The 14295-nt window shown below is 44.2% G+C and overlaps 1 protein-coding gene across 1 annotated transcript in view; it reads left to right on the top strand.

Annotated features, from left to right (window-relative positions):
- csmd2 (CUB and Sushi multiple domains 2) overlaps nucleotides 1-14295 on the top strand; it is a 247752-nt gene that overhangs the window by 190635 nt on the left and 42822 nt on the right. The window contains exons 41-48 of the mRNA XM_047344263.1: nucleotides 1589-1658; nucleotides 3222-3338; nucleotides 3517-3726; nucleotides 5905-6093; nucleotides 7840-8017; nucleotides 10045-10190; nucleotides 10289-10369; nucleotides 10997-11110. Of these exons, the coding sequence (XP_047200219.1) occupies nucleotides 1589-1658; nucleotides 3222-3338; nucleotides 3517-3726; nucleotides 5905-6093; nucleotides 7840-8017; nucleotides 10045-10190; nucleotides 10289-10369; nucleotides 10997-11110 (1105 nt within the window). The remainder of the gene's footprint in view (nucleotides 1-1588; nucleotides 1659-3221; nucleotides 3339-3516; nucleotides 3727-5904; nucleotides 6094-7839; nucleotides 8018-10044; nucleotides 10191-10288; nucleotides 10370-10996; nucleotides 11111-14295) is intronic.

The following is a 14295-nucleotide window of genomic DNA, read 5'->3' as shown; positions in this document are numbered from 1 at the left end:
TTGCAAATATGTACAAATCACACCTGACTAGGTTAAACACTTTTTTACATTGGAAAACAAATGTAGGAACTTCAGAGAGTCACACGTGAGGGCTCCCTGTCCCAGGGCAGACTGAAGTGAAATCGCGTGTAACTGATCACATCAACCACAGAATTAATTAAATCTCTGGTGGTGATGTGGGTGCAATGGTTTCAGATTCCGAGTGACAGGTACAGAGACTAAAAAGCGAAAGATAAGCTCTCAGGTGAGAGAAAATAACACATTGATGCCACAACTGCAGCTAAAACAATGAGGTCTGACTGTCTGCGTGGACGGTAAAAGCATTCTGGACCACAGCGTGAGCATACGGTAGTTTGCGGTAGCGTGAGCGACCACGCTGCAAAAAGTGTAAAACGTGTTTTGGTTGAATATGAAACTGTGGCGGGACAAATTAGAATATGGTGGGCAGTCACAATATAGATACTTAATGGGAAACGCCGTTTTAAAACATTCATGAGGAAAGACAGTGTCAAACATTAATGGGGAGCTTTATCAATGTTTAATGAGATTATACAAATAAATGAATGTTATGATAAAGAGGAAGGTAGGGGGTGAATGGAAGGCAGAGCAGCAGTGACATTTGTAATGATAAAGGCATGGCCAGTAATTGTATGTGGGCAGGCATGTTGTTTATTGAGTTTAACAATCTATATGTAATCATAATCCACAAGGACTCCGGGGAAGAAATCAAGTCCGTAATCCTGTGTTGATGAATGATTAATGTGATGAAGAGCGAGAGAAGGAAGAAGAAGCTCCACGTATCATGTCCCCCACAATCTAGGCCTATAGCAGCATAACTAAGAGCTGGTCCAAGACCTGAGCCGCCTCCATTTATAGGCTTTATCGAAAAGGAAAGTTGGAAGCCAACTCTTAAATGTAGAGAGTTCTTTTTTTATGAAGGTTTCTTGGTTTTCACACTCTGCCGCTAGAAATTCTACAAGGATAAATTGCCACATCTTACATAAAGTCTCGCCACGGACATATCGGTAGATGAGATAAGGAGGAAATTAAACTCTCATCCTTCTCGGTATCTGAGGTCATTATCAGCAGCAGCATTTGATCAGAAATAGAACATTAGAATAGTGTTACTTGGTCTCAACTCATTGCCCATACCTGCCTCTCTTTATGACGTTAAAGGTCATCTGCGTTAGTCCAATATGGTCTATTAGAGAATTTAAAAACAAAATGTTATTTCCTTTTTTTTAATCCTCACTGTGTTGAAAGTCAACTCCAGAGCTTTCATTAAATGCCTGTTTTTGTTGCTTGTTTTTTGGCAGAGCAACAGCAACCAGTGAAACTCCTCTGTAATCTCTCCCTCCCTCTGAATGATCATCTTTATATGCCTGTGATGCAGCCTCTCTGTTGTTCTCCGTCACTTCAGATGGATGCAGTCATTTAGTCGACGTATTTATTCCTGTGGAGGCAGCCATCAGGTTCAAATAATTAGAGCAACAGATGAGCGAGAGTGGGAAGAACAAATTAATGAATCCAGCCTGTTCTTTGTTGCACTCTTTGTCTCATGTGTTTGTGTGCGGATGTTTCGTTACAGGGGAACTCGCACATCACCTGTATGCCTGGAACCGTGAGGCGATGGAACTACCCGCCTCCTCTCTGCATCGGTAAAGAAAAGACTTTCTTCATTCTTCCCGTCACCTTTTGCTTTTCTGCCATTTCACACGCTTTTCATTTCAGTCATCATACAGGCCAAGGTCCCAGTGCACAGACTGTAATTTTTGACATTCATGTTATGAATAAAAAGCATCATTGGAGTGCCAAGCTGGTACATATATCAAAAAGATATGTTTTATCTTTCCATTACTGTTTCATCGCTCACACCACAGACTGTATATAAAGACGGACATATAAAATATCTCCGGACACAAAGGCGGCCATCTTGCAAATTTGGTGCCAGAATCTGCAGAATAGCATTCGGCCACAGTATCGAGGTCCTGCCGTTGCACACGCTCGACCAATCACAAGTTTCACCACATTTCCATAGCATAAAATAATGAAGTACTTGGACGTACTACGAAGTGATAAGAACTATAGTGTATTTTTACTTTATATTTCAGTCCATGCCCCACCCACTAACGTGGAGGAGGTAGGATTTATGACCAATACTGCAGCCAGCCACCAGGTTGTGATTGAGACGCATCGGCTTCACTATTGGGGAACAGATCCTGTCGTCCATCTTTATACGCAGTCTTTATACTTGTGTCAGTGTGCTAAATTTAACCGCGTTAGGTTCCTTCAGCATTCTCCTGCTGCCTCGTGCGAGCACCTTGACAAACGGGTTCCGCTTATTGGAACAACCTACTACTGCCTAGTTAGTCTCAGGCTGTGATTGGTTGGGGTCGAGGGAAGATTCATCGCGTTCACAAGCATCAGCAGTTTCCTGATTACCTCGGGCTCTTTTTTTTCTGCGGCTACAGTGTAACATTTAACCCCCTCGTTTATTCCTCACAGAAAAGACAATGGTGCGTCACTCTGCTTCCCTCCATGTGGGTTTCTCCCTGACTTACAGAAACTGTTTGTCCCATTTGTTTCTTAATCTCTCTTCCCGCGTTTGCCTTTTTTTTGGGTTCTTGCTTTCTCATTTCCTCGCGTCAGCTAATTCAGCATCCTTTCATCTTTTTTTAATTTTGGTGATCTCTCGCTCTTTTCATCGTTCTTGATCCCATCTCCTCTTTCACTCGGTATCTGCAAGAGTCAAAATTGTATTCATCCATCAGTGATGTAAACTAAAAGGCACAAGATGCAGTGTATTGAATTTTGATATATCAAGTAGAGGAGCAAGAGCCTCATTGTTCTTTAACTACTTTTTTAAATAAAAGGTTTTTATTATTACAATAAAAATGAATTGCTGCAGTCTCACCTTACTTTCAAGAAATGCAACCTCACCTAAAAAAATATATTATATGGTTTATTTGTTTCAATATTTTCTTCCCTCAGACTTTAGTGTCCAACTTTGCTTTAACACGCTTTGTTGCTTTAGTTTAAAATTACACACTATTTCAGATCTGCTTCATCTAAGACTGAACCATCTGACATTAGACTATGATTCTCTGTCTGGTGTAAAGTGAACAGGCCGCCTGCTGCCGCTAAACAAAGAAAATTATTTTAATCTTAGAGAATGACTGTTAGCAGATGCTAATGAAATGGGTTTTTTTGCCCTCCGCCAGCGCAATGTGGCGGAATCCGCGAGGAGATGGAGGGCATGATTCTCAGTCCTGGTTTCCCTGGCAACTACCCTAGCAACAGCGACTGCACCTGGAGAATCTACCTGCCAGTTGGTTTCGGTGAGCGTCACGAGAGGAGCTTGTCACACACAAGAACATTTAATTATACTACTAGTAGCCTGAATTGTGACATTTGTAGTTGTAATAAACTATATATGGCTAAATTCATGTACCTTATATGAAGTTACCTAAGTGATATTTCAAGGAAAGCATGAATTTAATTGCCTTTCTTTTCCAGGAGCCCACCTTCAGTTCCTCAACTTCTCCACCGAGGCCAACCATGATTTCCTTGAGATACGCAACGGGCCCCTCGATACGAGCGCCGTGATTGGCAGATTCAGCGGCCAGGACGTTCCCACCTCCCTGCTCACCACCTCCCATGAGACCTCAGTATATTACCACAGTGACCACTCGCAGAACAAACCGGGTTTCAGGTTCGAGTACCAGGGTAAGAATCCCAACATGACGCAGCGTCCCCCGAAGCTCCTGTAAAAAGATTGCGGAGATAGAAACAGGAAATTATGATCCGCCTGTGGATCGTCTCTGACGGAAAAATAGACTCTGTTAATATATATTTATAATAATGATCATAATCACCGAGACTGAATTTTGCTAATTGCAGAGCTGAGGCAGTATCAGTTTTATTAGTCATTTTCTTGTGCAAAGCATATTCAAACTAGTCATTTCTTCAGCGCAACTTGAGCTTTTTGGCTTCTTTAAATGCTCTTTAATGAGATGTGGTTCAATGAATGTAACTGTAATGGTCAGAGCTATTTCCCTGAAAATCACATATTCACTCTAAGCATCAATGTCAAAGAGATGATGTATGACTTGTTAAAAGCATAATGATATATAATCCCTGGCAGTTTTAACTTTTTTCCCCCCCTTCATGTTCACTTATGTATTATTAATGCCACTGCGCTGGGAGGTGTAGTCATGTAAAGCCATAACATTACTGAATTAGCCTGCGGAATTGACTATGTCAAAGTAATCAGCCCACACAGCCAGTAAATTCCCCAGATCTATAAATCTCTGTATATAAAACTGTTGATCCCCTGAAAGATTTCCTCACTATGTGCCAATAAAAGGCGTCAGTGCATATCAGCATGGCTGCGAGGAGGAAATTGCCCTCGTCCACGAATGCAACAGGCGCACGAAGTTTGTGTTTTGCGATTCGACAAACGAGCCGACAAATCGAAAGGCAGCATTGTGCAATTATATTATGTGTATATTAGCATATAAATGTGGCGTCACATTTGCATTATATAAGACTCCCACTTTTGCACGAGTTACCTCCGACAAGGGGAAATCAATTCCTTTTGTCATATTTATATCCTTGCTCTCTAAGGCTTGCTGCCTGCTCTCCTTTTGTATCTATAGAGGAAGAAAAAACGTATAAGCGTTATTGACCCACTCTGCCTGTGATCACTGCAACACACTCCTCCGGCACATGTCAAAACTTTTTTTCATGTCTAAAAAATCCTGTCTGAGGAGGAAGAGGAGGAGGCAGAACGAGTGAGTGGGAGGCAGAGCAGAGGGAGGAAGAACAACAGACAGATGGGGAAGGGGAATTAAAGACGGAGCGTAGAAATAGAGGACATCCAGCTGCTGTTCTCTGGGAGCAACATTTACATGTTGAGGAATATCAGTGGTGGTTGTGTGATTTGCTCGCAGGCTTCGTGCAGGGACAACATTTTGGATCAGTAAGCTGGTCAGCAACCATGGTGATCATCCCACCAGTAGGAAGCTAGAAACAGTCAGTCCCTGGATCTGCTTTGTTATCGTGTGGACACAGAAAACTGCGGAATATTTTTTGATTGTTGTGTGTCCAAGTTTAACTTATTGGACATTCTACTGCTGTGTGAAGCTTATCATTACAATCTTCTGTATGAAATATAAAAAAGTTTAAATTTGGAAATTATTTATTTATTTAATTTTCTAAATTTGAATTCTTTAATTGTCAATGCAATGTGGAATTTGTATAATGCTCAATAGAAAAACAGAAAATGAATATGAAAATTGTAGCATTGACATTTCTGTTTGTGTGTTAGCGCACGGTTACTCATAAGCTAATGCAAAGTTCACCCAAGTTGAACTCTACTCGAAGCGATGCTGCGATTTGCTTCACTGCAGAAAGCAGATGTTTTATTCCCTTACTCGCTGGTGCTGGTTGGAAGTGAATTGGAGGCGAAGGATCTCCACTGAAACATTGTGTGTGTGTGTGTGTGTGTGTGTGTGTGTGTGTGTGTGTGTGTGTGTGTGTGTGTGTGTGTGTGTGTGTGTGTGTGTGTGTGTGTCTGAGTGTCTGAGAGGGCAGGATCTAAACGTCCGACTCAAATTACATCTGATTGGCTAGTGGGGGCTGCTTGTCCATGCTACATTAAGATCTCAACATTTGACAGGGCTATATGACTAATTCAAATGTCTTGTATTACGTCTAATCTTCCACCAAGTTCCATGGTAATCAGTTCAGTGGTTTTTGCGTCACCCTACTGACAACAACAGACAGGGGTGAAAACATAACCTCCTTGGCGAGGGTAATAAAAGTGTCTACAGCCTTTATTGGAAATCGATGACTGATTTAAAATAACTGATCTAATTGCTCCTCTCTCTATCTCTCTCTCAGCGTATGAGCTACAGGAGTGTCCCGATCCGGAGCCTTTCCGCTACGGGGTGGTGGTGGGCGCCGGCTTCAACGTGGGCCAGTCCATCTCCTTTGAGTGTCTGCCTGGGTATCAACTAATGGGACATTCCATCCTGACCTGCGAACATGGCACCACCCGCAACTGGGATCACCCGTTCCCTCGCTGCGAAGGTAAGAGATCCGAGGTTTGTCTTAAAGCAGCCGCGTTAAAACATTTAAATAATCTAAACACTAAATACAAACTAAACGGCCTCATTATTGCGGAACTGAACTAATAACGTAGTAACTTCCTGTTTAGGACGTATTGAGCTATTACACCATTAGTGCAAACTCCGGCCACGGAGATAATGATTATCTATTATGAATAATGCAATTAAAGTGAATTATCATCCCCCATTAATGAAGCGAGGAACTCCACAATGAAAATCAATACTGTGCAAAAGAGGAATGGAGACAAATAAAAGATGGAGAAAATAGGGCCCAATTTGAGAAGAAAAGTAATGGGTGCGCTTTCTTTTTTTGGCCTCGTCCTTGAACCACATTCTCACGCTCCGGCTGTCGATTATTCAATAAGGAGGGCAAAATTACAGAGGGAGGTGATGGCCGTGACACTGGAACTTTGAATGGGCAAGAATGGAGATAAGTGGGAGTGAGGGGGGGGAGCAGCAGAGTGAGAAGGCAGCATGACAGAGGCAACAGGAGGTAGTTTATTCTCCCACTGCTATTTTTTCTTTTGTATTACTGCCACTATGTGTGTGTGATTTCATGTGTTTTTATGTGTGTACAGGAGCAAATATCTTTATACATATGCAAATAATATAAGATAATAGACTATTAATCACATTGCGGTACCTTATCTGTAGTTTTAATGTGCATCACTATAGAAACATGGCACTCATGAGCAACACCTCCTCCATGTTCGGGGAAGGGACATGTCCCAAATCACACGTCAAATTAAGTGACAGGGCTACAACAGGCCACTGTATTACATGAACATGCATGGAACCTGAGTGAGAAACATGGGGATGAAACACGCTGCCTCTTCTGCCGACGATCTCTTACCCGTTGGCGTTCCAAGGGAATGCCGTCAAGCTCAATGCCCCGTCTGGTCTGCTTGAGATGCCTGCACTCCCGCGATTACTTACCACTCCTTCCCGATTTCCCCTGCCTCACCGCTGTGAATGTGAGCTTTCTCTAAGGGCGCCAGCGGGAGTGTTAGCCTTGGTAAATCGTTAAGTTGGCGAGAACCTCCTGAGTTCTTCAGGAATGTTATAAGTATAGTTGCCATTGCTATTCATGTAGATTTGAGGCTGGTTAAGGGTTTATTCCTAGTGTGTGCGTGTGTGCGTGCGTGTGCATGTTTTATTGTGTTTGCGTGGGATTGCAGGACTTTCTTCTGGACCTCAGGATATCCGGCCTGTCTGGGCCTGTTAGGTTCCAGTGTTGTCAGATTTGACATAGACATGCAGTTGTTACCTGTCCTGTTACTCATGCATATCCACTCTTCATAGGCCTAACACACATGCAAACACACACACACACACACACACACACACACACACACACACACACACACACACACACAAACAACTCAAAAGCCCAGAGCACACTAACCCCTCGACTCATCTCTGCACTCTCTCTCCCCCCAATGGGAAAGGGTTGAGGCCTTATCTGAGCAAAACACTCTATCCAAGTCCCCACTTCCTAACAAGCTTTACTGGCTAATCTTACGCTCAGACAAGCGCCTGGGCACTAGAGGAAGAGTGAAGAAGAGGGGGAATGGGACACCGAGAAGGGAAGTAGACGAAGAGAGAATAAAAAAAATCCCCCTTTTCGTCCAATGGGAGCCGAATTGTGTATCACGTTCCTGTTGTATTCCTGGCCTACTGATTTATTAACACTGCCTCCCTCCCTCAGTGCCCTGTGGTGTGAACATCACGTCTGACAACGGGACCGTCTTCTCCCCGGGGTACCCAGAGGAGTATCCGAGTTCAGCCGACTGCTCCTGGCTGATCACCGTGTCTTCTGGCTTTGGCATCAAACTCAACTTCACCCTGCTGCAGGTTCATGGGCCACATGACTTCCTCACTGTCTGGTGAGTAAATACCATTCCCAGGGCTTGTCGACAGCTGGAAAGGCGGAAATTAATTTTATCAAATGCTGTGTTTATTTTCTACCTCCACATTACTTGTCTGCGGAACTCATATCTCCTTAAATGTGGCAGCTGATTAGTAAAAGATGCTTCAAAAAACACATTTTCAAATATATATCTGCACATTATCCGGCTACGGAGACAAATTCAAATTTATATTGATCAGAAAAATTATTCCATATCAAATCATCATTTATGTCGTGAAGAAGTCAGAAAATGACATTGAGCAAAGTTAGAAAATGCATTTTTCATGGTATATCTGCATCTTATTGCATTGCAGACGCTAATAAAGCTTCTAAAAATAATTTAGGATCACATTGTAGGAATTTGTCACTACATGGTGTAAATGACGTCATGATGGGCATCATTATGAATTTGCATTACAGTATGAATACATTAGCATTGCCTCATCGGAAAACATATACAGCAGACATGAATATGCAGCGCCCATTTACAATGCATGCTTTTCTTTGGCCAGTTTTTCTAAAAACAGTCAAACCTAATTCTTCAGGCAATCTCGACAAAATGTTGAACTTTGTACTTCATGTTCTTACGTCTCATTGAAATATTTCCATGTTCATTAATTTGTTTGGAATTCATTTTTCTTGTTATTATCACCCTCGTAATGCCTTATCATTGATGTCCTTGGCGCCCACTCATTCTTTTCATACCTTTTACACCTGCAGCTTTTTCCATCATGTCAGCCTCTCTTCAATGGTATGAAAAGAGTCAGAGTCCAGTTAACTCGGCTCTAATTCCCCTGCCCCCCCCCCCTCTCCTTTAATTCCAGTACATGAGTGGGAGAGAGCAGAGGCAAACAGAGTTGTTTTTTTTATCTGGCGGAAATGTTGTGGTATGTGGTAGGTGTGCATATATTTTTTTGCCTAACTGAGAATAGAGGAGTCAAGCTTCCTCTCATCACCTCCATAATGCACGCCTGAGCCGCCCATATGTGCGAGCTAAGACAAGATTTTGCATGCATGATGGCTGCCAATCCCAGTTGATCCCTTCTCCCCGGGATTCGCTCCAAAGGTCCCAGCTCTCAGTGAGACCGGAGATCTCAGTGCCAGCCAACCTGGCAACTTGACTCGGATGAAAAGTGCACATGGCACGGGGTGACATCTATGTTTTGCAGATTGGGCTGCTTATAGAAAATCAGTGTGAAGATTTTTGGTCCACGGAGAGTTTAAGTCCCTAAGTCGACATGGCGACCGAGCCAAAATATCCGCTTTCTATCGATTGCTGCTCTTCTATAAACGGCCCCCACTGTGTTGATATTTCTCAGCAAGCTCCCGCAGAGCCAAGATGGGCGACCATGATGTTCCCCAGTTTCCCAGTTACCACCGCTTTGTATCTATCCACTGAACTACTGAGCCAAGGAAATGGGCCCCGTAATGGCGGCTTGGCCACAGCGCTGTCAGGCAGCGGTCCCTAGCCAGCCGTTTCCAGAGCTGCTTGTAATCGCCCATACCCAGTCTGACAGCCAAAGACAGATGGTTTTTAAGCTGAATGGTTGTGGCAGGAATCCGGGAGCTGGCTTAATCGGCCATGCCCACGCCAGGGGACTGCCAAGCCTGGGCCGCAGCTTTCAGAGACACTCTCCTCAGATGGCAGTTAGCAGGAACGGCACAATCCAGACCTGTCATTCCACGCTTATCTGTAATTTTTTTACCTTATTTCAACATAATCAAGCAGAGCAGCCCGATGTAATTGCGTTGGGTTTGATGAAGTGAACGCAGGTTGGTTACACTCCTCCGCTGGAAGCTGCTTGACAACAGTCTGGCACGTGGCCATGTTTTGCTTTTTCTCACATGCGTCACATACTCTCGAGGTGCTGTTTGGTTAGAGACCGAGCGAGCACTTAAGCGGAGGCGGTTGACAGAAAGCGCCCGTGGTTATCATCGCTGCATCTCCAGAGTATCGTTATTTTTTGAAGTTATAGTTAACTCGGGACTTTTCTCTTCCTCAAGGGATGGTCCACAGGAGACGGCCAGGAAACTAGGGGTGTTTACCGACGGCGAGCCCAATGACCCGCCCAGCAGCACGTCCAATCAGGTGCTGGTACGTTTCCGGAGTAACACAGAGAAGGGGGGACTGTTCCGTATCAGCTATCAAGGTATGTAAATGATCTCGGTTGATCCCTATTTCTACAAGATATCTCATATATATATTCTGTGTTTGACTCGCCTTCCTGTCTTTGATTCTCTCATTAAGCGTACAGACTGCAGTACTGCCTGCCTCCCCCTATCATCCCTAATGCGGAGATCCTGATGGCCAGCAAAGAGTTTAAAATTGGTAGGTGGGAATGCTGTCACAAAAAAAGACACATTTACACGCAACACACGGACACACACGCGCAATCACTGCTGTCAAGGCTCAGTTGATTTTTGTTGTAAGAGACGCCGGTCCAATCCTGACCCGTGGAATTGCAGCGTTCTGAATAGTTAATCCGGCTGTCACCTCACCTTCCAGCTTCGACAGGTTCCCCTTGCCCCAACTTCACTACACATCCCATAAGCCAGTGGGTTTGAATGCACACCCAAGGCTACATCACCCACGGAGTTGAGGCAGCTGTATATAAATGAAGGGTTCTGGCAAAATAATCAGAATGCTACAGGGATTTGGGGCAAGTGCTTTCATTCTCACCTGTGGAAGACAATGGAGATTAATTCTCCTTATCTGTTTATTTGCATGCATCCTTGACTCATTATCATTCAGAGACACAAAGGCAATGACACAGACATAGTGTTTCATCTATTGGACTCCCACTGGGGATTTATTGTGGTACTTTTCTCCACCGTTAACTTTCTCTTTCACCGACACACAATGGATCATGATTAGTTCTCAAGAAATGTTGGCTTGTTGCCACCGTGTCTGACTTGTCATTGAATCTACCTCATTCTCCTCCATCTCCCCCTTCAGGTGACATAGTGCGCTACAGATGTCTTCCAGGCTACCAGTTGAGCGGAAACAGCATCCTGACCTGCCGGTTGGGGACCTACTTGGAGTTTGAGGGGCCTCCGCCCTCGTGTGATGGTGAGTGAAGCTCCTGAGGCTTGAGAAGTTGAGATAAACGTATCCAAGAGACCCTGTTCACACCATCGACTGAATATAAAGATGGATGACGCGTCTCCACATCCTGAAGCCCAAATATCCCAGACATGAACGCTGCCATCTTGTGCATTTGCAACGTCCGGCTGATATGTGTGCACGACCAATTGCGAGTCAGTCTATGTTTATAATTTAGTCTATGTCCCGTCCACCAATATGGAGGAGGCGGGTTTCATGACCTCCTCAGCAGCCTTCAGCTGACTATTAGGACACTTTGGCTTCACTTTGGGGATTTTAGCTCATGCGACATGGTAAATAATTAAAAGATTATTCACCTTTAGACATCATGTAAAGACAATTTAAGTTCAGATCTTTTTTGATCATAAAGACACTAAAACATTGAGAAAACATTGTTTTTGTTTTACTGGTTTAATTTGGTTTCAAACTTCTTGGCTTGGTTGACACCTGGTCTTCACTCCAACTCCACTGACGCCCATTTAGACCCAACAACATAATGGTGCAGAATGTAACTGACACAGTAATAGTGTGGGTCTGTGTCGTCTCTCTTGCAGAATATTTCCAGTGGGGATGAATTTGCACCAGTATGAAAACAGAATGTAAAGTTGTAAAATGTCATTTGCATGTTCCCCCCATGTCTGCAGGGGTTTTCTCCGATATCTCTGCAGACTGGGGTTAGGTCACTCGGAGACTCTGTTGACTGTAGGTGTGAATGGGTGTTTGCATGTTGACCCAGTAATGGGCTGGCAACCTGTCCAGGGTGTACTGCACCTCTCGCTCCGCTGGGATTGGCCCCTGGATGAATGGATGCATGTAAAAATATAAGAAAAGATTTCCACCTTAAGTCGCACAGTTAGATCTTGAAAAACAGTAACACTTTCTTCTCTAAGCTGCACATTACGACCCATCATAGTGGATAAATGCTTTTTGTTTGCAGAATAGGCCTCTTGAGATGCCGTCATCTTATCAGAGGGTACCACTAAGTCATGATGTTTCACATATACATCACAGCACAGGTGACACATCCCCTTCATCTGTTTATTTCCAGCAGGGTTGTAAGTAGCCACTATCATTTTTGATCTAATCACAGACTCTAGTCGCAGTTTCTTTTTTTTTTCTTTTTTTGATCTGCCTCCCGTGGGGACTTTTTTCCGCCTGTAGTCATGAAGCAGCTGCCACAAATCAGTTTGGTAGCACTTCCTATCTCCGTGGATGATACTTCATTCCCACGAGGCTGAGGGTGGCTGCCGCGGTGCTCTCCGCATGCCGAGATATCATCGTCCCAGAGGACTTAATGAGTGCGGTGTTCCCAACACATCCTCATAACACTGAATGTCGTGTGCAATGCTTCTCCTCTGGGCGAGAAAGTGGGTGCATAAAGGGGTCTCTACGTTGTTTTCTGCTTCAAAGTTTCTGAAATGCCTTCTGCTTCTCCCCCCCTCTTCTCCTCCTCCTCCATTTCGCTTTGCCGTTGTCATTTTATGTGCCTCCCTCTGTTTGTGGGTTTTTTGCGGTAGATGAGGAGGAGTTGGCAAAGTTTGATAATTCTGAGTGCTAAATAGGAAAAATATGCAAATGCTCTCAGCGTGAGATGAAGAAAGAGCAGAGATAAAAAGGAGTTAGGCGAAAGAAGGAGGGCAATGAGAGGGGAAGAGGATCTATGAATAGGCCAATAATGAAGATGTGGAACAAAGTACCCAGGCCACCCAGTGAGAGGCAGAGCGGAGCCTGGCAGTGTCATAATTCAAGTCAGGAAGAAAAAACAATGAGCAAGGAAAATCCTGTGTATGCAAAGGTTTGCCTTTTGACTGCTTCGACTGTAACTGCAGATATTTGCATCTGAACATGAGCAAGTGAAAGTTTCGATTGAGAATTTGTTAGCATTTATAGAAATATGAATTTTAATGGCAGTGAGTGACAGTCGAATGCTTTTTCTGCATAGGTGGCAAAAGTGCACACGTTCTTTACTTGAGTAGAAGTTCAGATACTCATGTTCAAGACAACTTAAGTATAAGTACTGATTCAACTTCTTTACTGGAGTAAAAGTATAAAAGTACAGTCTATGAAATGTACTCAAAGTATAAAAGTAAAACGTAGCCCTCTGAAGGCCAGTCCTACCGACTGTATCCGTGCAAACTGAAACTCATGTCACATTCATCATGTAGTTTGAGATCTATTTAAATTAAACCACTCTTACTTCAAATAATACAAAAAAAGATATATAATGACCAGGGATGGGAAACGTTTTGTTGGTCTTATTTTTCACTTTCTTCCAATGTAAGGAGTAGAAAATACAGACATTTGTGATAAAATGCTAGAATACTTGAGTAAAGTACTTTTACTAGTTATTTCCCACTTCTGCATTCCCTTTGCAAATCTACACCAATGCTCAGCGCTCGTCTTCCCTGTTAATGGTTCCCCTTGTGCTGGGAGACTGGGCACAAACAGTTCCAGCTCCAGCGGAAAAAAACTCCTACCTGCAAACCTGTCACTTTTTCTCGCACCGGGACACAGAGCAGCTTGATGAAGAGGAGAGCCTCACTCGACAGAAGCTGGGGGAAGTTGTGAGGGAGAGGAAAGTCAAGGTACAGAGTGTAAACGGAGAGGAGAGGGAGAGAGAGGAGGGTCAAAGATAAAGGATTCTTGATGGAGAGAGAGAAACTTAAAGCACATGGTGGAGGAGAATGAAAGAGAGACTGCTAATTGAGCAGAAGGATGGCGACTAAGAGAGAGCGGGACAGGAGTTAAAAAGCGAGGGGGGCGAGAGACGGGAAGAGACTGAGGAGGGGGTTGGAGTGAAGATGTGTACAGCTCATTGAAATGCAGGGGACGTGGCGGCTGCAGCTGCACCGATCAAATCGCCACTTCTTGCTCTGACAAGCACAACCCTCGCTGCACGTCAGGCTGCCCCCCACACACACACACAGTGGCACAACCATGCATGTACAGTCTAGACATAAACGCCCGGTCAACCTTGTGTGTGGGTTGCGCGGCGGTTTGTCATTGCGATCCTCTTCCAGGCAGCACCGGAGCCGGGCTCTGCAGTGTTCGCTCGCCCCCAACCCTCAGCGCCAGCATCCCCCTCTCATCCTCTGCATTCCCCTCCGTCTGCACTCCCCTCCTCCTCCCTCCCTCCCTTGCTCCCCCGCCGC

This window comes from Hippoglossus stenolepis, chromosome 17 (assembly GCF_022539355.2).
Source record: "Hippoglossus stenolepis isolate QCI-W04-F060 chromosome 17, HSTE1.2, whole genome shotgun sequence".
NCBI lineage: Eukaryota > Metazoa > Chordata > Actinopteri > Pleuronectiformes > Pleuronectidae > Hippoglossus > Hippoglossus stenolepis.
This window is presented reverse-complemented; position numbering and strand designations above follow the sequence as displayed.